The sequence below is a fragment of the Poecilia latipinna genome, unplaced genomic scaffold (genome assembly GCF_001443285.1).
Source record: "Poecilia latipinna isolate Pla-1442-1.1 unplaced genomic scaffold, P_latipinna-1.0 Scaffold327, whole genome shotgun sequence".
In the NCBI taxonomy this organism is placed as follows: Eukaryota; Metazoa; Chordata; class Actinopteri; order Cyprinodontiformes; family Poeciliidae; genus Poecilia; species Poecilia latipinna.
In genome coordinates, this window is record NW_015112943.1 from 126,045 (window position 1) to 150,609 (window position 24,565).

At 36.7% G+C, this 24,565-nt stretch overlaps 1 protein-coding gene across 1 annotated transcript; it reads left to right on the forward strand.

Moving 5' to 3' along the window:
* The first annotated feature begins 18,161 nt into the window (after positions 1-18,161).
* tnfaip8l2b (tumor necrosis factor, alpha-induced protein 8-like 2b) lies at positions 18,162-24,510 on the forward strand. Its single transcript, XM_015035180.1, has 4 exons — positions 18,162-18,246; positions 18,550-18,618; positions 22,064-22,387; positions 24,178-24,510. The coding sequence occupies exons 3-4, from the start codon at positions 22,070-22,072 to the stop codon at positions 24,418-24,420; spliced, it is 561 nt and encodes a 186-aa protein (XP_014890666.1). The 5' UTR covers positions 18,162-18,246; positions 18,550-18,618; positions 22,064-22,069; the 3' UTR covers positions 24,421-24,510.
* The last annotated feature ends 55 nt before the right edge of the window (positions 24,511-24,565 follow it).

Below are 24,565 nucleotides of genomic sequence, written 5' to 3' on the forward strand. Positions count from 1 at the left end.
ACTGGCAAAAGTCAATTTTTATAGCTTCAGAATGATGAGGGGTTGTTTGCCATTTTCTGCTTCTAATGTTTTAATGAAATCTCTGATTTTCTCTCAACTGAATATTTGCAAAAGCCACAATAATCAAACCACCAAGAATAATTTACAGAGTTTTGAAGACTCCAGAATAGAAAACCCGTTTGAATACACGGCTGTCAGGTTCTACTGAAATGAAATGTACTTCAGTTTAAGAAATTTTATAAAGCTCTGTTAATTAAAATGAATGCATAAATGTTTGCACAGAAGTTTTTTTTTTTTTTTTTCTTTATGGCTCTAACCGGTGGAACTCCTGGATTCAAACTGGGGACAAAACAGATGTGATCTTAGGTTTCCAAAAGAAGTCAGATGTGATCATAGCTAATTTACCATGGCATGTTTATTTGCTCTTTGTTGCTAGGTGTGTTTGTGTTTTAATGGTCTTTTATGTAAAGGGCCCTCTAGAGACGAGCTATACAAATTAGTCATGGCCATAAGTGCAATAGCATATGATATGTTAAATGTACCTACTTGTCCCTATGAAATAAAGAAATAAATAATAGCCTGCTTTTAGTTTAAACCTGAAACTGATTTACTACCAATGTGAACAATTATCTGCCTTCAGCTGTAATCAGTCCAATGTGGGTTGGTGGGGCCATAAAAACCAACGTGGGCAGATGGAAAATCAGTTGATTACACAACACAGGCAGGTAATGTCAAACCGACGGCTGGATAAAACAGAAAAAAGGAGCATTTGAAGAGACTGTTGATAGCTATTACAACAATTAAATGGCATTATCCCATCACCCTTTTGTTCCACAGTAGACGGATGAAATCAACAGCGAAATGAACCATCTATAAAAAGTAAGCCCTTTCACATGTTGATTACCCACAATATGGATGAAAAGAGGAAGCCCTCTTTGAGACACCTCAGCTTTTCATAAATCAAACACTTGTTTTGCTCTCTTCCTGCTACAACGTCTGCTTATTCTCTATTAATGAAGCTGGTATCATAAGACCAGTAAAATGATATCAGCTACTGGTTATCATGCCGCTCTACTCACACCAGGTTCAGTCAGATCAGCAACTAGCTTTTCTGAAAGATCTGAGTTAACCTTAACCCTCCACCCTGCACTTGTTAACACCGAGAAGATGTGCTTGTACAAAGTACAAGTACATTGTGGTTTGTGTTGCATATAACCAATAAAACCATTGCTAAATTCCAATAGTTAATGAACAGAAAAATATTACAGTGACTAATGGTATTAATTTTAAAATGAACCTATTAACTCAGTACAATATAAGAAATAATTTTCATCTCCAAATCCAATGCACTACAAACTAATTAGTTTGTCAGAGTTCTGGGAAGTCCTTAGCTCTTTCTCTTGGCAATAACGGTTTACATTAACATCTTAAAGATGACTTGTGTATCATTGGCTTCTCTTTGAAATCTTTGTTAGGTCAGATTTACTGTTGTACTTTATCTTAAAACACAGTTTAATACTTACTTTGTGTGGTTATGCGTGACTGTGTTTTTCTTTTGCAGCTTCCACAATGTGATCTCTAAACCATCACTGGCAAACATCAAACTTCAGTGTCAGTCATCAGGAATCAAAAGGCCCTGGGCTTGTTCCTGATCTCTCAATTCAGCAGCGAGATTCAATAATCAAAGAGGGAGAAATCCATCACAGTGGCACAGAGAGACTAATTTCTCCACCAAAATGTCCCCAGAGACTGAAGCAATAATGCCACGTTTAGTCTGCTGGGGATAAATGGAAAACCTCTCAACATCCAGATTTATCTTTACAATCTAAATATAGAGATCTAGCAATGCTGCACAGCAACTTTATTTTCCAAAGAAATAATGTTACCAATTTCCTGGTAACTGAAGTAGACAAAACCCTATTTCTTTCTGGATGTATTACTTTGCGATGTACTTATTCAAACAACCTTCTTTTCTTTTTAATATTATAGAGCATTTTTTTCTTACATATTTGATTTCTCCCACAAATTTTGTATCTTCATCTTTAAAATGTACATTTAGAGCAAAGTGGAACTAAAGTTATATTCCTTGTTTCTCTGCATACTCTGGCAATAAAGTTGATTCTGAAAATTGTTACAAAGAATAAAAACAAATTGGAAACCACAATGAATGCAGCAGAAACGCAGGTCCATCTCAACAAATGTAAATGTGCTTCAAAATCCAAAATCCTAAGGTTCCTGACATTGAGCGATAAAATACAGGCATATATTTCTGTTCATTTTTATGAAATGTTATAATTTTTTATTTTCTCAGTTTTTATGGAACTGACATTTTGTGGCTAATCCTGTTGATGCAAGGTGTCAATAAGTCTGGGCTGACTAAAGTCAGCAGTCTTTCTCATAATTCTTTAGTGTATACCCATAATTTCATATCTACTTTTCAAAAAAGAAAAAAAAAATAAACAAAACAAGATAGTGCCTTTTCATTGGTTTTGAGTCGTAATCAATAAAAACAAACTTTTAAAATATATCATATTTTGTGCAATAGAAATTTGTGTTCAAATTTTTTGTTCTGAAATACTGAAATTTATACTAATTTACCGAGATGTTCATAATATCTAAAGGAATATTGCACCAAAACTAACATCTAATCTGTTGATCTAACAACATTTTTTATTCATCTGCTTCTGAAAAGGGCATTTTTGGCAACATTAATTGAGCAACACTCATCTTTTACAGTCCAGTTTTTTTTTTATATATATATAAAATCCCATCTTGTGGGACTATTAAATTTTTTACTTTCTCCGTACTGTTTATATGTTACTGTACTTTTCAGAGATATGTGTGTGGTTTATGCTATATAAAAATGTGTGCATTTCCTGTGTCTGTCCAGTACGTGACCTTTCAAAGTGTGCATGGACCACTTGTGTGTTTGTTCGGTTGCATTCGGGGGGGTAGAATCGGTACACAAAACCACATTAGAGCTGTCACAAGCAGAGTTGAAATTGGATTAGTGTCACCCGTGATAAGGCGAAGGAGCGAAGGAGGGAAAGGGAGAAAATTGGAAGAAAGGAAACGGCCATTTCACCACCACTGCCTCCACCAGCACAATAATTTCATTTCCAATGCCAGGCAAAGAATGCGTAACCGCACTGCTGTGCCGCTATGGAACCTGCTGAAGTTAATAGAATATTTATATGCAGACTTTGGAGCTGTGAATTTTCTTTCTTTTCTGAACAGTCTGCAACACCCCATATCCATCCGCCTCCTCTGCTCCCCCCCCACACACACACCTTTCTTATCTCTGGTTTTAGAATTGCCTTTGTTAGAATTTGACACTAATTTTACACCTCTGAGAGCAGAGCGTTTCTATCGGCTGCAGTTGGTGTGCCTGCAGAGAGGTGGCATGAATGTGAACACATCTTGGTCAGGTGCTATTAGCTTCCCGTTGAAATAAGTAATACCAGAAAAGTACATATCACAGACATTTAAACAGCAGCAGAGGACTTTATTGAATTCAAGAAAGAGAATTCAGCCGAAGATTTGAGAAACTCCATTTATCTCACTCTGATGGTGCCAAAGAACCTCTTTGAATAACTCCAAGATGCACAGAAAGAGAGTAATGAAGATATAAAGCAGGTTTGAAAAGAGAAAGTAGTCTTGAATTATTTTACTGACAAAATAAGGTGAAAACATAATGGTGGGTCAATTATGGAAAAGTAGTAAGTAATGCAAAATAATAATTTTGGTTTCTGCTTGGGGCCAGAAGATCCACTGACACTGTTAGCATTCAACTAGCACAGCACTATCCACTATGTGTACCATACAAGTGATAAGAGGGAGGTATCATTGGACTCCAAGAGAAATACAGCAGATGTGTCCTTATTATTTATTTATTTATTTATTTATTTATTTATTGTCTGCTGTAGGCTGGAGAGACTGAATGAATGAAATCTCAAATCTAGACAAACTGTCATTAGGTGCAGTGATGGGGTCAGAGCATTATCTATCTCCTCCACAAAGGCAGATTACATTTACACATTTTACATTACATTTTACACAACCCTGGATTCCTTCATGCAGTTTCAGCACAGCCTCGCTGCAGAAAAGGAATGCAGAATCTAGTCTTGAGAGATTTCTGGCTGTAACTGTGAAAACCAGTACAGTTTATGTTGTTCAACCTGTAAGTTTGTGTATTTGTCTATGTTTTGTCGCTGTAAGTTGTACTTGTAAAAATACTTGTAAAAGTATTCACACCCTTTAGGTTTTCCGTACTTTAGTACTTTACAACCGCAAGGTTTATTGTATTTTTTAGGAGAAGTGAAATGATTGTGAAATGAAAGTCAAATAGGGATAGCTCAATCTAAATCCAGATTAAAATGCTATTGGTAATCTGTGGCAAGAAATGAAAACTGATGTTTTCAGATGGCCTCTGTTTATTCTAACCCAGTTTGAGATATTTTGCAAAGAGCAACGTGTCCAAAGCTGATATCATTCTACCAAAGCTGGTAGACATACTTTATTTCTAAACTTGATTTTACAGCATTGACTCCAGGGGATTAAATACATGATACTTTTGCACATTTTTCAGATTTCTATTTACAAAAACTACCCCCAACTCTTCCACAAGACTTGATCATGCCTTCATTAGGCAGACTGAACTTGATACAATAACTTCCTGAACCTTTGCCATGTAAAGAATGAAAACCTGTATAAGTTTTGAAAAAAATAGCACCTCTAAGAGAGGTTGGTGAAGAGAAAAACAAGGTTGTGTGTCCATTTGTGCAAGTGTGAAGCCGTTATGTTGCTCACATCAGGTAGTGTGGGGGAGGTGTTCCTTGGCTTCCCGTTAGCGTTTGAAAAATGACATGAAGAGCCACCTTTTGAAACAGCGGAACCTCTCGTTTTGCACAAAAGTAGCAAAGGCAGTGTGCAATATTGGCTGAGCAAAAGAAGATGAGTGTGTCATCTTTAATGAAAGCACCCACAGCATCTGTGTGGAGTTGTGGTTGGCACCATCAGCACATTGTTATCTCCCTTTGTTCGATGGCAAAGAGGCAGTAGCAGACCTTCCAGGCTGGAGAGAGACTGGAGACCATTAAAGACAGACTGTAGCACCTGGCAAATAGGGCATCGCTTGGAAGATGGAGGAAATGAGGAGAAAGGAGGCAAAATGAAACATAGGAAATGGAACAGAGAGTGGTTCATTATAAACCACAGACGGTTACAGGTTAGCTGTCGGTGCCTCTTTGGTTACCGCTCAGGGACACAAGATATGGAGGAAAGCAATGTTTGGACGAGTATTGTTCTGGGTCTCTGCTTAATTCTCCACATGATCAGAGAAAACCCTCTAACCCTCAGGATCAGAATGTTTGCATGATCATTTTTTATGAGCAAATCTGGTATTTCTGTAGCGGAGGCCAACAAGGATCTGAATTAAATCTCCATAATCCCCAACTGCACATGAACAAAAGGCCACATATGTCCTATAACAGCAAAATACTTGATATGTTCTGCCTGGCCTGAAAAATATGCCAAAGTCACTCTCTGGTTTTAACCTTTAAACTAACTTCCCTCAGCACTGGAGAAACTATTTGGAAATAAAGAAAATGGTGTAAGAGTGACCCCTAGTGGATCTGGTGGTGGTCCAAAGAAGTTCATGGCCTGCATGTCTAGAATGTCACCTCACTTTGAGATAGAGTCAACAATATAGGTCAGTTTGTATCGACTTGCAGGTCAATACAAATTTGATTGATCAATGACCAGATTCAACTGGATAGAATTTATATTGATGGATTCGGTAATTTCAGTTTTAATGTACATTTAATAAGAAGTTTGTCATTAAAATGGCCAAATACTGTCCTAAAACTTAAATAAAATACATTTTAAAACTTATTTTGTATTTCCTATATGAAAGTGTTATTACCTCTGCAATATATCAAGGAAGAGTTGGTTGACTGAAATGGTTGTCTGGAATCTTATTAAAAAATATGGCATACTATATACAGGTTGAATCATTTTGATTGAGGCAAATAACACTGCTGGCTCTTGTAAATCTCCCTTCCCACATGCATTATCCGACTCACTCTTCAGGAAGTGAAAGCATTCCCATATCAGTGAAAATATAATCCTTCCAGAAAGTTCAGATTCTTCTGTTCTGACAGGAAAACTGAAAACACACAACATTCATGCTTTTAAAATTTATAAGCAGCTTCTGCAAGTCAAAACAGTCAAAACGATAAAATTGCAAAAATCTGTCACATTTCAGTCTATCAATTTAAATGATTTGAATGGATCCTTTTAGCATTTTGCAAAGAAACAAACAGGACAAAAACGTTCAAATGCCAATCACAGCATAGTGCAGCATAGTTCGACATGCAGAGTGCAAATAATTAGTTGAAAAACTGAAAGCCCAATGAAGTGATCGCCGTACAGCCCACAACGAGAAATTTATTTCAACTTTCATAACAGTAACCGTTGCTTATCATTAAGTTCCAACTATGGACTTTTTCAAATGACACAGAAACTTTGTCATTTTTTTAAAGGGATTCTTAAAAACAGCACTAAAGAGAAATATACACCTCCTGTGATTTTTTTCCCCAAGACTAAACAGATGAACTACTTTAAGTTTTATTTACAGCCACTGTTAAAAGGCAAGCTTTCGAAAAGCTCAGATGTCTGCTACAGGTGGAAAATCTCAGCAGGGAGGAATATGGTGCTGGCTGGCACAGCTGGAGTCCAGGTTAACACAGCACTGACTTGCTGCTTTTTTCTACTTTTGAGTGCCTTTTAGCATTTTATGGTTTAGAGCAGCTAACTGATGGATTTGGAGCATTCTGTTCCCTTGTTTTTCTTCAGTTGCTCGTTATTCCCAAGGATGTGGAGTTTTACAACAACATGAAACAAAGCTGAAAAAGTAAACAATTTTTCTACATGTTCTCACTGCTGCTCAAGGCAGAGCTGTTGTAGAAATTGAATATAGCAATTTTTTATTATGAGAAAACCCTCATTTAATAAAAGCTGCTGAGGCGTTTCAAATATTAAAACAAGCATGGCTCACATCCTTTAAGCCATTTCTTCTAAAAAGAAGATTTGGAGTCTTCAGTTTCTATTTCATATTTATTTAACTTTACTTCACTGTAAAATTGACTATTGACGGATGAGGAGGATAACATTGGTGGTAAGTGTGAAGGAGAGTAAAACTGGGCAAAACAGTAAAGTCCCATATTGATGTAAAAGGGAAAAAAAATCACAGAGAGCAAAATAAATACATAAGAAAATAAATATGAACTAATATGGGAACACCTTTTAACAACAATGGATACAGAGAGATTAACTGGACAAGAATTATTTATTGAAAATCTGTATTAGAAAAACTGGATAGTATTTAATTATTTTAACAAACATAACCATATAAATCATTATAAAACCGGTATTACCAAATGTTCAGAGATGTGCAAAGATAGACATAAGGAGCTGCTAGACCTTTTGCCTTTGGACAACAAAGTGCCCTCCTGAAAGCATTTATTCATTTTTACAATGTAGAGTGTGACCCAAGGTATTAATAGTGTCTCACATTTTCATAAAACATAAGGTTGTCTTTTTTCCACTTGAGCATCTGCCCCCAAAATGTCTGTGCACCACTACATGTGTTGCATTTCAACTCTTTCCTGTTCCCAGAGGTTTGACCAAGACCATCAACCCCGGAAAAGCAAAATATTTCAGGCTTTTTCATTGTTTCTGTCTGTTCAAGCAAAATATGAATGATCTGTTTTTTTTTTGTTTTTTTTTCGGTTTTTTTTTTTACCATAGTAATTCAGCAACAGGGAAATTGAATAAATCAGTTACTCTCTCAGTTGCAGTCCTAAAACATAAAGCACATCATTTTCCAAAATACGTCTGTTTTAAAAAACTGATAAACATTTCAGGTATTTAGGACAAAATATTCATGCCTTCATCATGACCTTGCATGCACCCCACACAAATATCTCCGCTTCCCTTCCCTCGAAGTTTGACTACAACTTTAGTTGTGTGCGCCAGACCTCATGCTGTGCTACCACAGCCTTTGCAAGGTCTTCACCTCCTTTTCTGAAAGGTAACAAGAAGCACATTAGGGGAAACACGTGTGTTTAAAATCCTCCACCACAGCAGGAAACTAGGTTTGACCCTCAACCTCAAACCTTCGTGAAATTCAGCTTTCTAACCCCTCCTGTTAGTCTGGGTTTCTGCCTGTGTCATTTGCATCCATTACATTTAACTTTATGATAAGTCATGTTTTAAAACAAAAACATAAAATAAAGATAAGCAACACAAAACAGTAAAGTGTCAGTGCTATGAACATGCAACATGGGAACTTAAGGCATTTTAAAGTGGCATTTAAAATGTCACATTTAAAATGACACAAATTAAAATCTGTATTTAATTTATACGATGGATCATAATAATCCTTAAAACACTGCACTGGTTCCTTGTTTGTCAAATACTAGACTTTAAAAGACACAGAACAATCTAATGCAGAGGTTTTTATGCCTGGCTCCCGGGACCCAATGTCCTTCACGTTTTAAGTGTTTCCCTGCCTCTGCACACCTGACTTAAATAAATGGGTGATTAACAGCAACACTTGATGGCTTGCTAAGGTTATAAAATAAGTTGATTCATGTCTGCTGGAGTAGACGCCCATAAAAAGCCATGAAGGACAGGAGGTCCTGAATATGAGGATTGGGGGAAAAGCCCCACCGGTCTTTCAGAACTGGTGGTCAGGTATGAACCGTGTTGAGCTCTCAGGTCATCTGAGCTCTGACCACTAAGGGAAAAGCTTCTGTTCTGCAACCAACTCACTGAAAACCTGGGGGCTTCAGAAACGATCAGCTCCATAAAATAAAAACTGCAAACTTTACTGGTTCCTGCATCTTGCCTGTAGAATTCCAGGTTTGCTTCATCAGTTCATTTATATCATGTCATTGTGTTTTATTTACCTTATTTGCCTTTTGCCTGCATTTGGGCTCTCCAAATCCACCATGCCCTTTTATTACAAAAAACCCCAAACTATTTTATGCATAGTTGTTTTGCATGTACAGTGGGTTTCTCAGCAAGGTGTAATTGTTGGGTCTAAGAAAACATGATCAGAACCTGATTATTTCTGACCCTTTTTTATAATTTACAACTAAAACAGTCAACGTTATTGAGTAGTTTGTGCTGCACAGAAACAATTCCAGCCCTTAGGAGAACATTTCCCATCATTCTTTCTGTTTAAAATTCTTACATCAACATTTGACACATTTTGGACAACTTTCATCAGATCTATACCCATTTGAAGGATTTGTCTGAACTGTGGTGGTGGCAAGCAGAAGGTCAACATCAAGAAGAGTGAGTGGGCAACAGTCTCTGCATTTTAATATTTTTCTTCCTTTAATTTAAAGTTCATAATGCATAAAACAGGGTTCATTAAGAATGGATGAGATGACCAAATGTCTACCAAGTCACTCTAGAAGACAGAACAGAATAAAATATTCATAATATATCCTGGGTGAAGTCACTGTCGAACTGATTATAGAGTCAGGAGTGTGTTCATTTATATTTAACTGCCTGTGTTTTTGTTTGAAGCACATTTAATCAGGTTGTAGCAATTTCAGAAGAAAATAGCATTTATATAAATGTAAAACTATTGTTGCTAATGTATGTATCTAGTGTTTACTGTGGCTTCATCATATATGATGATTTGATTAACTCATTGACTGCCACGAGAGCGGGAGCAGCTGTCCTGACAATGTAAGTTATTTTCTACACAGAGGACCAGTGTTAGCAGTCACTTCATGATGCTGAAATATACATTTATTTAAATGAAAATTTCTGTGAGAAAGTCTGTGAAATCAGTGGTTCATGGTATATGTGAGTGGAGGATTTATGTGAAAGTTTTGTCATGTGCAATCAGAATCTAAAAAATAAAAGAGAGTATAATTCCCATGGAGGAGGGCAGAGTCATGTCAGGGTTTTTTTTTTTTTTTTAAACTGAGGGTTTTACGAGGTTCTCAGGGGTCCCAAATCAGCAATCAGTGTTTCATATGAAAGGTAACAGCCCAACCCAACTACAAGTGTCAAAATAATTCCAGAAATACTGTCAATTTCTGTGTTTGCAATCTTCATCATTTAAAGCTGTCGTTGCCATAATAAACCATATTTTCATCAGTATAAAAGACAAATTATTCCTGGTAATGGCAAGTGATATTACCTCTATTTCAGTGGTGTTGCCAGACAGTGAATGGTTAAAAGCATAGGACAGCTACATCACTGATTTGTTGTTACATCTCTCTATGTAAAACTCAAACTAATAACATGAAGAAACATCAGAAAAGCACTAAAATAGAGCAGGGTATTCTGGTGGGAGAATCCCACTGTTACCAGAATAATGGCACCAGTCAGACCAGAAGCATGATTTCTATCACTCACCTGAATGCTGCCAGAATTGAGGACTTTGAATTAAAGTTTTTGTTATTTGCACTGTGGTGAATAACAAACAGATTGGGCTTGCAAGAGTGCTTTCAAATCCTTCCAATGGGTGGTGGTTTACTCTGTCTCCAAACTAACATTTTTTAGCATTTTATTTAACGGTGATGTTTTTTCACCACAAACTCCAGGTGCTGCACATGTGTACATTTAGAAGACTAAACAAAACTCCAAAGATAAATATTTAAGTGGAAGTGTGAGTCATTGTCCAAGCAATTTGCCTGGACTCTTTGGCTTTCCGTACATCTTCAGTCTGATGTGAACATGTAAGGAGTTCAGAATCATTTGAACCTGGATGACTTCCATGGGGAGATTATTTTGGCGGAGATAAAATAATCAGTTGAGGTGCAGCTGGCCCTCGAATGAGTGAAGATAAACTCTGAATTTCCAATCATTAGAAACAGATTATTTTGCCAAACTGCACAGAGAAAGGAAAATTCTCTAAGATTATGAACTACCTGGGTACTTAGAGGCAGTTTATGAAATCACAGAAAATCTATGTTACTATGACATCACTTATCAAATAAACTGTTGTTTTCTATCACATTGTAAGCATTTATTTTTTTTTATATTTAGCCACTTGATCAGTTCAGAAAATTTAGCACATTTCTTTTAATTTAATCAATTACATCCACTTCAGTCATGCTGGAAAAGATCTAATTTGTGAGAATTAGACAGAGTTATGGCTGATTAGTGTGCTCTGTTTCTGATCTTGCAGAAGTGATAGAAAAAAAATCTGATCAGCTACAGAAATTTTAGGATTCTCATGACAAAAAGTCATAACTCATTAGTACGGTATGAAGTTGTGCTTTTGGTCTGATTCTACTTTGATAGAACTCAGTACAGAAGAAGAAAACAAAAAGAGCCCTTATTGAATATCAGGTACCATTTTTTGTCAATCTGCTCTTCAAATTCTGTATTCAGAAAACAAGTTTGAGCTTTTTTCTATACATGACACTTGTCCCTGTCCTTCTCACACAGACAAAGCCAGTGAGTACAATGCTTGCCACTATTGTATTTTAGTTGGCACTACTTTGTGAAGCGGAAGGATACACACTTATAGAAAGTCAATAAAGGCACAGCCTCCTTGTTCTCTGTGTGTTCGGCCAGAGCAGGGCAGTGTGGCTACCAGTTAAACTGAGAATGATGTCTCCTGTCTCATATGTTCTTAAAAAGTAAAATAATACCTCTGCTGCAAAGATCTCTACAGATGATGATAAAGAGTCCAAAGAAGATCCGCTGCAGAACAACCAACAATGGGCTATTGCTGATACCATCTATGTTCCTGCATCTTCTGTGTTCTGTTTGCGCTGTTATCGCAAACAGAAGTTTCTTCTTGTTAAAAGAGAGTGTTTGTTTTTCACTTTTGCTATGAGGGGATGAAGGAATATTGCAAATGCAATCAAATGTACACTCATACTACATGGTCATTTAGAAGGATAGATTGCTGCATAGTCACTTGATGCAGTTAGCTGTGCCAACTTAGATATTAAACTTTTTCAACAACTAACTATCTGTTTCAGGTTTTGATGAACAAAAATTCTGTTTCCACATTAAAATCCAGTGCAAAAAAGAGTTGCATTGGAAAGATAAATGATGCATTTAAAAAACTGCCCACTTATTCCTAGATAAATACCTTTTTTTTCCCTCAGATAGTCAGCCAGCTACCATGTCACATGGCTTTGCAATTCTGAAATGCTTCACTACTATCTTCTAATGGCTCTGTAAATACAGCCTTAAGTATGGAAACCAGGAGCATGCCAAGATATGATGCCAGCACAGTTATTAACTAGCATCCAGAAAGTTCTGCCAAATGACAAATGCTGCTGATAAAAATGAGTTCTCAGTCCAATTCATGCAGATAAAAATATAAATATTTTATGTTAGTTTATATAACCATGCCTGTAGGAACTATTGTAACATCTTACTTTTTTATTTGTGGATGACAGAGGAATTATGTTTTGTGGAGGATCTCATCCATGATGAACAAATTAAAAAATGATGTTTTGCATACTTGTCTCATAATTAAGCAGGAAATGAATCTTTTTTTCGGTGTTTCAATAAATGCACGTTTCAGTTCCTCTTAATGATGTAGAAAATTACCGCTGGGATTTTTGATGCACCCAGTGTTTCCGTCTAAAAGTGTGAAGTAGCTTGAATTCAAATTCTAAAAGATAGAAAACCCGACATTTACACCCTTGCAGTTCACACGTTTGATGAAAATTAACATATTATTTCCTATGTATTTTATTAATACAGTACTCTTTTTTTTCCTGTCTTCTAAGTGGAAAGAAAAACTATGTGTCTTGTCAGTGTTGCATGACAGTAGAGAGGAAACAAACTCGAACAGAAGTATGGACGGAGGTCAGATCTGTGGTCACTGCATCCTGTAGATAGAAAGCATGCTGGAGAACCGTTAGGTGCCTTTGCACATTCTAAGAAGTCCTGATGTCAGCAGCAAACTATGATTTACCCACCACAACTACTGAGATCCAGCAGATAGTAGACATCAACGGTCTTTTTTACTTCCTTCAGACTGACATGAAACAAGAGTTATTTTAAATTGTCCAATACACCATGTACTTTGGTATTTTTGTGTGACTTTGCTTGGGCAAATATTGTTCTGCTTGGGAAAAAAATGTAACATATTTGTATTTACTTACTAATGCGTACAAAAAGAAATCCATAGATGTTCTTTTTTCAGTGACTTCAATACATCTTTAACAGTTCTCCAATAGACATTGGCTGTATTTTTTTTTCTACTAGGATCTCTAAATAAATCTAAAGCATTGTTCTTATTTTTACCGAGTTAGAGGTTCTGAAATATAAAATGGTTAACTTTACATACACCTAACCATAAAGGACCAGCAGCTCAGAAAATAAGCCAGAGTGAACTACCACTTATCACACTAGAGGGTGCTAAAGAGACCCCAACTATATCAAAAGCATTAACAAAGGGGCAAAGTCTGGACATGTTCCGAAGAAATGCATTAACCGTGTCTTTGTTGCATATGGCTGCAGAAACAGAAACAGTTTTTTGCTCAAAAACAAGAGAACATCGGTCTGCCAACATGCCCAAGCACAGCGCTGCATTCTCCATCTGACTTACTGAAGAGCTAAACTGGAACACTTGAAACCTACTTCACATTATCTAAACTTTTGGTTGTGAACCAAATTCTGATGGAATGATTAAGGAAGAGATATGGTGCAGTGGATATGAGACATGAAGACATCTTCAGTTTACTACTACATTTAACTATCTAGCAAATGTCCATTCATTTTCTCACTAGAAGGAAATAAAATGTTGGATGTGTCGCAGTTACTGGATGCTGCATGTATGTTTAATCTAAATTGTAAATAAGTGAAGTAAAATATTTATACTTTGTGCATCGCATGATCAGCTTTTATGGAAATGGATATATTTTTGTAAAGCACAAACAGCTAAATCCCCACCCTGAATGCTGAGAATTTGCAGGTTTCACAACATCTCTTTGCATCAACAGTTTGAAGAAAAAAGGAAGTTGAACATCCTCCACAAAATTCAAACTCAGACTCAGCATAGAGAATCGAAAATGTAACAAGCATTAGAGTGAAGATGCAAATAAAAAAAAGTGTTTTTAATTTAGTAAATCACTGCTTTGTGAGTTTAATTCAACCACACAAACACAGAAAATTTAAATCAGTGAACAAAGAGTTTAAAACACAAACGTCCGTCTTTTGTCTGTGTTAAATGGCAACTCAGACAAGCCATGCAAGAAACCATAATATCTTTTAACAACTATTTAAAATATTCCTGAAGTAAAGGGTTTCTGTCAAAATAGGACATATAAAAACTAGTTTCTGCTTTTGTTTTCAGTAGGTTAAATGATGACAATGAATTTACTGGAAAACAAATCAATCAGGCAGCTGCAGTTCATCTAAAATGGAAAATGGATTACATTACACCAGTTCTTAGATCACTTGTTTCTAAAAGGTTTTATGTTTAGTCAGTGAAACACTGAAAGGGACTGGGACCCACATACATTTCTGAGTTTCTTGGCAAATATGAACCACAGAGACAGGCATAAAGGCAGTGACCTTTCAGTCTACCTTTGTCCAGTCGTAAACCATGGCCTCAGACTTAGAGGAGCTGCCTCTCATCCCGGCAGCTTCACTCTGAGATGCAAACCGCTCCAGTATATGTAGAGTTCATGACTTAAAGAAGCCAACAGAACCACATTATCTGCGAAAAGCAAAGATTAGATCCTTTCTCAAACCAGACAACCTTCTCTCCGCAATTATACCTTGAGATCTTGTCTATGAATACAGCAAACCGGATTGGTAAGAAGGGGCGGGCCTGGTGGAATCCAAGGGAAGACCTGACTTTATGCCAAGAATGTGAACAAGGCACTTATTTTGGGTGTACAAAGATTGGATATAGCCACCTAGATTACCCATACTCTTGAAGCACCCCTGACAAAAATACCTAGGCAATTCTGCAAGGCTAAAGCCACATTGCTCCACCCGGCTTAGTACATAAACCACAGATAATCATGGTTTTATTTTTCAAGTTTTTCCTGTACCTTCATTATGTTAATATTCGCAAAGTCCACCCAAGAAAGGACTGCTCCTGTAAGACCAGAATGCTACAGTTTTAGTCAGCGCTTCATTTAACATCTCTATACACAAGATTTGCATAAAGCTATTCAATTGGCTAGGTCCCCCAACCTTAAACAATGTGAAACATTTTCACCCAGTAACATCGAGCTAAACACCTTCTCAAGCAGGCATCTTTTAAACAATACAGGAGTTCAGTCACATGATAGCCAAATGTTTTTCTTTTGGAGTTCTTATTTGATGAAATAAATGGATATGAGACAAAAAGTAAATCTGATCAAAAACAGAACTATTTTGCACAGATAATTTATAGATAACAGAAGACAGGGCTACAAATCCATGGTATGTTTAACCTTATGATTTTTTTTTTTCCTGCAATGTAGTATGTTCTATGAAAAAGCTGCTGCCAGCAAAGTACAAAGTACAAAAATACACCAATTTCCTCACAGATCTGGTCTGAAAAGTTTCATTTGTTCTGCTATTATCTGGAGAAGGAGACTGTCAGGACAAGAAAGCAATAAATCAGTACCTGGTTTTTCCAATCCCACTTATTGGTTTTTTGCAACAGCTGTGTATTTTTATTTTTTTATTTTTTTTCTGAAGATTCCTGAACAATGTAAGCATTTTCTAACAAAATTAATAACTAAACTATTGCGGGAGTCATAATTTGAAATATAAGTTTTAAAGTCAGTCTTCTTGTCAAACATAAACTGAGAATGAGCTGCTGGACTAAACACTTAAAGATAAGCTTACATCTTCAGTATGGCCTCTTTATTTTTTATTTTTCGAAATGCAGCATCAGTGTTGTAAAAACTTATTTAAGACCTCCAACAGTTTGTGTTTATTTCATAGGATTTGCTTAGACTTTTGTTTTCAATAGAGCAGTTCAAGCAGCATAATTAGATTTACCAACCTTCTTTCAAACTTGAGCCAAAATAGGCGGAAATATATCAGTGGAACTAGTTATCTCTAACATCAAATTTGGGGTTTGTGTCTTTTCTTTCTTTTTTTCAGTTGTATAACAATTACACGTAGATATGTTGCACTTCTTAATGACTTTGGTTTCTTCAAATTAGATTTGCTCATAAAGTGGAAAACATAAATAGATCAGGCCTCTTATTTTCTCAGTGCCACAATTTCAAATCTAATTTTATTTTGGAACTTTATAGTTATCACAAAAAGGCAGGTGTTATATTTTTGAGACTTTTAACTTGGTGATAATTTGCCAAAACCCTTTGCTTTCTCCTTTTAATAAGTTCTTGTTTTCTTTTTCAGACAACCTTTTTGCTTATTTGATAAGTAAAACTGAGCAGTGGCCATTCCAAACTCCACAAGGCTTTGCAATCTCTGTTCTTGTCCTTGTAGGGGCCTTTAAATCCTAAAATGTTTGAAGGTGAAGTGGGATGGTTTATGAGATGAATTCCAGTTCCATCTGTTTATCTTGATCCAAGCTCTCCATCTGTTTTTATAGCACTAAGTGGAAACACAGCCCAGTAGCAGAAAATCAAATATTCCATCACATTCCAGATCTAAAGCTTCAGGTGCACTTCTCTGAGCTCAGTGGTTGATTATTCTTACATTAGTCACTGTATGAGAACACACTGCCATTATGTGAGTAACTATATGTGTAAGAGAGGGTTGGCCATAGGAAGGTTTCTCTGATCTTTTAATGACAGATAAGTGGCATAACACAAGATCCTCTCATTATGTCTTAACCAAAGAGGCATGTACATAACATGTGTACAATGTTAAAGTGAGACAAGTGAGGGGTTCATTTCAAGTCGTCTCACACACACGGTCCATCACACACTTGTACGTATGAACATGAACGCAGTCAAGTGTGTTCACTCGCACACAAGCAGATATTCAGCAGACTTCTCCCTGCTTGTGTTTCCTTGTGAGATGTCATTATACGATAAAGAGGAAGCCATCAGGAAACCGCTTAAGCACAACTTCCTGTCTGTTGCTATGGTGACTACCTCATTGCTGCAGTTGCAAAAGAGGTAGTAGCAGCCACAACTTTACTTGAGTAAATTTCTCGCAGACTTGCCGAGTGGGAGGCAGAAATAAAGAGGCAGGTGTATTTTGGTCCCAGCGGTGCGCTGGTGGGCTGATTCATGTCCGGACACTCCTCTCGATCCACCCTGACTCTCACGTGCCCTTTGACCCCTAACATCTGACAACAATTAACATGTGTGACTGTTCAGTGTGAATAGTCTGAATTGCAGCCAACAGGCCTTCTGTGCAGCTGTTTGTCATTCAGACAACGCACACAGATAAACAGAAATCTAGAAGTGGTGGGATACTTCCTGATTTGACAATGGCTCATTTCACTGCTTCAGGCTGGCGGACATGTTTGCTGTAGCAGCTAAAAGTGACTGCCTTGTAGTGAAATCTAGCAGTTTATGCTGAATTTAGCTCAGTAGCATCCTCTATATATATGTGAATTTAAATTAGATAATACTGACAACTTCAAAGAAAACCTCATTCATAAGAAAGATTTAACCATAAATTGTATGACTTCATAGGAGCAGTGAATATAGCCTCACTGAGGAAGGATCACAGTTTTGATAAAATGTTAGTTTATTCCATAGGAAATAGTTTCAGAGTAAAGATGAACTAGATGTAGATATTTGATGTTTATAAATTTATTTTCATAATTTCATCTCCAATAAAGAACAAAAGCTAAAATACTAACTGTGATACAAGAGTAAAAATACAGGAATTGCTATAAATGTGTATCACTGTGCAGCTTTTGAATTAAAATAAACGGATGAGAATGTCTAAAACTTAGGTTTTATTTTAAATAAAATTAAATATAAAATCTTTACAGACTGTATTTGGATCCAGCTGTTGAGCCTGGACTGTGCATGCACTTGAAGACAGGCTCATGGCTGCTCATTGTTTTGATTCTACCTTCAAAAAGAGACACATGGGGAGCACCATGGTGCTTTGCACCACTGACAGAAGCTACATTCCACCAAAGGTGTGTACACACAAAGGGGGTTAAGCCGCTCCCCTTTCAATCGACTGCATCACAGGATCATTGGCAAATTCTTTCAGAGCGTTTTCTACTCGTCAGAACAAGAAGAGGCACAACGTCAGCAGAGAGGTCAGACACAGGCATCAAGTGAGAGCGGCAAAGTTTTGGTGAGCAACAGAAGGAGAGAAATACAGGTTTTGAGAGTCTGAATTTGAATTTCAAAGCAATACAGCAGATAGGCCAGCGAGAAAAAGAGAGGGAGAAACACAGATAGAGAGAGACTCATACACACGCGGAGGGGTGTGTCATAGCAATTTAGTTCCTTAAGGAAGTAAAACTCAACATTATCTTAAGACAGGGTGGTGAGAACTGACAGAAGCGCTGCAGGAGGGCTGCTTTTATGGCTTTTGGTGTTTTTGTTGGTCAAGATGAAGGTACTCTGTTAAATTAACTTGCCTGTGCTGTCAAAGTGATACACAGAGCGGAGGGAGAGAGACATCTGACACACAAGGAGGGAGGGGGACTCAGCAAACACTCAGGTAAGACATTTCGGCTGTGTTCATTTCCTGGTAAAATAATGAAAACCAAGCTATCTTTTTACGTTCAATAACTTTCAAATCAGTTCAGACAAACTGTGTTATTATTGGCAATGAGCAAAGACAGACTCAGTCAGGGGATGACTGGAAACTGAGCGACTTCTCTCCACTTCCCCATCTTGAGTACAAGTTGAGAGATCTGATCGCACACAGTCATGCTGCAACAAGTTACACTGACAGGAGCATATGTGCAGCTCACATTTTTGTTTGTACAGGCTGAGAGCGAAATCTCGAGGAAGTGGACTTTGGCAATGTAACTGGCTGGTTTTGATTTGTTGAAGGTTATAAGATACTACTAAAGACAGCAACAGGTTTCAGTGTAAAACTGTGGAACTCAAGTAAAGGACAAATACTCAACTAACTGCTCTGTTTCGCTTCCCGTTCAGAGCAGATGTGAGGAAGGCTGAAACTGCAACTGCTCGAAAGGTTGTGCAATTTTGAAAGAGATACTGCAATATGGACATTTGAAAGATTTCAAAACCCTTTCTTGTCTGCTATCTTCAGCTAAGTATAGTATGAATCTACTGTAAAAATAAAAAAGATTTTTTAATTAATTTGTTAAAAAAAACATTATGTAGGTGGTTCAACAAAAGATAAAGTTATACAACAGTTTGAGTGAAAAAAAGGAGCTCAAACTAGAGGTCTGTGCAGTGAAGTGACGACTCATCCAGACAAAAGGCTCAGCTTTCATGCCAAGAATCTTCATTATTATTGTTATTATTTCATGTTCCCTGGTTGATGACAGGAGAACATTTCCTTGTTTACAACATTCACCATCCTAACACAGTGATAAACCTTTCAAAAATGGCTTCCTTGTTTTTGGTATGTATTTGATATGATCATTAGCTGAGGTGCTTTAGGTGGCAACCTTTTCACTTTTACAGACTTCATTCCTTCATTAGTCCTGGGAGCAGTGATGAACGATGCTGAGGACATTGAGGTTAAACTAAAAAAAACATTTTTGCTTTCTAAGAAGAAAGTAAAATGGAGTTTGGCTGAATCAAAGAGGCCTCATCTGAGTCTTCTGAGAGTACTTTTTTTGTTTTAACAGACATGGTCTTCCTGATGCACAGGTTCATACATGCACCCAAACACTGTAGCTCAATGGTGGAGACATCTTAGGAATGCTAAATATTTACCTCCACTGCTTGCCTTGATGGCCCCACTATTCACTACTCTTGCTTTGACTGGCCATGAGGCCCAGCTGCTATTCTTCACGGCCTGTCTGTTAGAATAATTCAGAAATACATCAAAACCTTATCTATGGGTGATGGTTCCACCTCTGCTTATTGTTGTTTTCCCTGCAGCACTGCACACACTCATCAATCCCAACAGGCATCGAGAAGGGAAACAAACACTTGAACATGTAATGCAGCCACTCCCTGGCGAATGCCAACAAACAGACTGATAAATCCTCGAAGGCCCTCTTCTATCCAATTGTACCAACAAATTGCTGCTCAGCAATGTCCATTAGAGAAAGGTGTTTCTTTTTTCTGTTGCAGTGCTGTACTGTAACACAGAAATGTCTTAAAGTTCTCAAAACAACCTCAGAGATCCTCAAAAAAGGAAAAATGTAGAAAGAGTAAAAATTAAAAAGATGAAGGTTGCAGCATGTGAAAAACTGGCTGATGACCGCTCACTGTACACGTCTCTCAAATCCCTCTAGTCTTTTCAGCAAATAAATGAGATTGAAGCACAGATCTTAAATAGCTATCACAGTGCTCCACTTCCATTATCACTGTTCAGGGAAATTAATCTAATGAATGTTTTTTAATTCTCCACAGGGATCCCAAAGCATTTGAAACAAAGCCAGCTATTAGCAATGTAACACTTGTACAAAATGAATGATTCTGCATGTAAATGAAACTGAGATTATGAATTTTACACCAGGATAGGGATAGTAACTACATGCATGGTTTTATCAATTAAACACTTAATGTGACTGGACTGTTTCTTTAATTACTGCTGATCCTTCATGATTATAGCTAGAAAACATCAGGTTTTACAAAACACCATCTAATATACACAAAGAGGGACAAGAGAAATGCAATAAAGCAGCCATCAGTAAGCCATTTAGATCGCAGGTAAAGGACCACAAATCGCTACTAATGTACAGGATGTTACATTATCAGAGTAGCTGATGTCTGCACCGAACCACAGTACTGAAGTCAACAGCGTAGTACAGTGTGCCACTCTTTCCGTTCTTGCCCTAGCACTGATGCAATGTTAAAACTGCACGCATGGACCTGTCGCAGCTATGCAGCCTTGAAGGTACTGTTAAATACTTGCCTACACAGGCAAGAAGTGGGAGTGGAGAAAAATGTACTTAAAGATATAAGGAGACTGACTCTAAATTGGGGACACAGTGAACTTCTACACATGAACAAATAAAAACACAAAATGACATATTTGGATGTTTGTTTAAGATAATGGCGTCTCTTTGTAGATTCTGTCTTAAACACAGGATTACAAAGAGATAAAAACTAAGCTAAACTGATGCATGTCCACATTAATGAATAAGTTATCTGCAAAGAAACATAAATTGAAAATATTTAAGGTCCTTGAACAGCTTTTACTTTCAACATTTTTTAATTGCAGCTGTCTTCAATACGACAATCAGATAAATATCAGGTGTCCCCAATATGTACTCAGTTTATTACTTTTTAAAGTTTTTTTTTTCTTTTTTTTTTAATTATGATTAAGCAAATTGTTTCAAATGAATAATGAAATCTAGATGATGTTGAAAAGGATAAAAAACTGATTTTGCAGTTATGTCAGGGTGTGTTGTGTTCGTGCTGATGGTTTCCTTGGGGAGATCTCCATGTTGGATGCTAGGTGAGGTTAAAACCTCTGTGGAAAATTAATAGTCTCTGCTAAGTCTCTTGATGGTATCTTTCCCTTTTGTTATCATGAGTGCACAATGCATACACAAATACAGAGAGCTTTTAAATGCTTCTATTCTAACAAAGTAAACAGATTAATGTGGTAGAGCAGTGTAGATTTGTTGCATAATAGCCAAATACTTTGGGTTTTAGTTTTGTTAAATCTAGATAACCCTAAACCAAACCCTTAACTGACTATAACTCCATCTTTCATCAAAACAATTTTATGTTTATTCCAGGAAAATTGTTGATAATGTTATTTCATTGGTAGAGTTTTCTATCGTGTGGTAAGAGGTGTATATAGAAAGTGAAAACAATAGATTGACATTGTTTTCACTGTCAAACTCTTCCAAGACCTAGAAACTGTAATTAATTTATAAAACTTGACTTTAAAGCATTCTATCAGTAAGCTGAAAGGCTCTCAAGCAGAGCAGTCAATGACTTTGTTGATATTTAATGCGATAAACACATGAGTAAAATGCTTTTCATTTTCTCTGATAATTCAGGAAACCATGGAGGCATTCAACTCCAAGGATTTGGCCATGAAGGCACAGAAGAAGATCCTCAGCAGCATGGCCAACAAAAGCACCGTCCAAAGATTTATTGACGATACCACTAGTGAAATACTGGATGAACTGTACCGGGTTTCCAAGGAGTACACAGGAAATAAAGGAGCAGCTCAGAAAGTCATTAAAAACCTGATCAAGATTGCTGTCAAGATTGGTGTGCTGTTTAGAAACAACTGTTTCAGTGACGAGGAACTAAAACTAGCTCAGGAATTTAAGAAGAAGCTCCATACAGGAGCCATGACAGCCATCAGCTTCTACGAGGTAAACCTCCAGATACTAACAACACAATATGCAAACTACATGCAGCCTTTACAGATCCAGCTCATAGAAATAAATATTTTGTTTATAACTGATTATGAAAAAGGCTTTATATATACCAAATACTTCAAATATGTTAGCAAGAAGCAGACATCAAGCATACACTTCTTGCTTGAAGTTTTCATGGTAAAAAGCATGAGTAACAAGTCTCAAACCTGCTTTATACATAAACTGTTTTGATAACATCAAGTAGGTTGAAAAAATTTGAGAATACTAATTTCAGTGAGTTGTTCTCAATGCACATGCTACCCCAAGACAAGAGAATAACAGAATTTAAATTGCATTTTGAATTACTTTTTCTTAAATTTTGATATTACCATAAAATATTAAGGGCATTTCAGTCTAAGCATGTAAATACAATTCATGTTCCATTGCTATTTGTACTGTTGCTCTCAAAAATCCACACATATTGTTAAAATATCAGACTTTTGTGATGTATGCAAATAGTCTACACATAAAATTACACATACGATGTATAATTCAACTGAAAAACAGACGTTAAAAAATTCAAAAATGTACTCATAATATGGCGACATAAACTCAAACTAATACGTTTGATTAAATTTCTGCACCTAATTTTGTTTGGTTTACAGCTCACATCAACTATATGAGGTCTGTTTAACTTTACATCTTAACTATCATAGTAGGATTTTACTGACATTTTCTAATATGTGTTCTTTTTGCTGAAGCCATTATTTACAGACATATTAATTTACAATCACTTTGTAAAAAAGGTATCAGTCAAATGAAATGTACAAACAATTCAACAGAGAAGATAGTCCTCAGTAAAACATGGGACAACACTGACATTACAGAAGCCCAGTGTTTCAGAAATATTAATAAAAACAACACAGACCAAGAGAAATGTGATTAAGGAGGCTATGAAATATCAACACCACCACTGACAGACCTGCATAAATTTCTGTCAAGCACTAGCTGTGTTCTAGAAATGTCATATATTCTCCACATGTCTGGAGTAAAGGGCAGAGTTTTAAAACAAGATGCTTTTAATTCCAAACAAATCATTCATGCCAGACTAAAGTCTCGTCAAGCTATTGCAGAATGTGCACTAGAATTATGCGCAAATGAAACACAATTTGAATCTTGGGCCACAATTCCAAGAGAAAAGTTTGACACAAAAGCAATACTGACCCCAGTATCATCATTGTCTGGGGTTACTTTCCTCAGATGGAATTAGATTTTTTGACACAAAATTCTGCAGGAATCTGTGAGAAAGATGAACATTTTATATTTTTCAGGATCATAGTGATAGCGGAGTATAGAATGGCATCATGAGAGGAATACTGAAGTTTTGGAAGAAACTAAAAATATGTGAATAGACAGTCTGATATCTGATATGTTTGTAGAACTTCTGCCAGGTAGAGTGGGAAAATATTAAGTCAAGATGTGAAATGGTAAAAGAATCAAAAGGTTGTTAAAGTATTAAAGGTTGTCCCTCTAAAAGAGTGAGTTGTTTTTTACTTGAACCGCACATGATAAACGTTCTATTATGTGTAAAGAAGCTTGAAATTACTCAAAGCTTCACTTTAAATAAAACAAAAACCTTGCACTTAAACTTTCTAAAGACATGTGTATACTTTTGAGAACAACCATATGAGATCCTAAATTTGAATTTGAAATTAACTTCAAATATGAAGTTATACTGTTAGAAAGATTTCACTGTTTGTGCACAAGAGTTAGTTCTCTAACAACGTATCTGTTGACTGATGCAGGTGGACTTTACCTTCGATAAGACCGTGATGTCGGACAACCTGACAGAGTGTAAGGATCTTCTGCTGAAGCTTGTCAACTCCCACCTCACCTCGAAATCTCATGATCGCATCAGCCACGTCTTCAACCATTACTCCGACCCTCAGCTCCTGACCAAACTATATGACCCAAACGGACCCTTCAGACCCAACCTCACTAAAATCTGTAAAGGACTCGACAAACTGGTAGAGGATGGGACGATATGACCTGTGAGGAACATGTTTCACACAATGGGAGATGAACAGGAAACACACTTAAGACTCTGGACTGGTGGACAAAATTTCTCTTTTGCTGAGTTGCTGAGGAAAGGCAATATAAGACATCTGGTTTGAAAACAAATCTGGCTCCCCT

Excerpts from the sequence above, each read along its gene's own strand:
- tnfaip8l2b (XM_015035180.1), top strand. The coding sequence starts at position 22,070 with ATGGAGGCATTCAACTCCAAGGATTTGGCCATGAAGGCACAGAAGAAG. Across the intron at positions 22,388-24,177 it reads CAGCCATCAGCTTCTACGAG|GTGGACTTTACCTTCGATAA; the intron begins GTAAACCTCCAG and ends TGACTGATGCAG.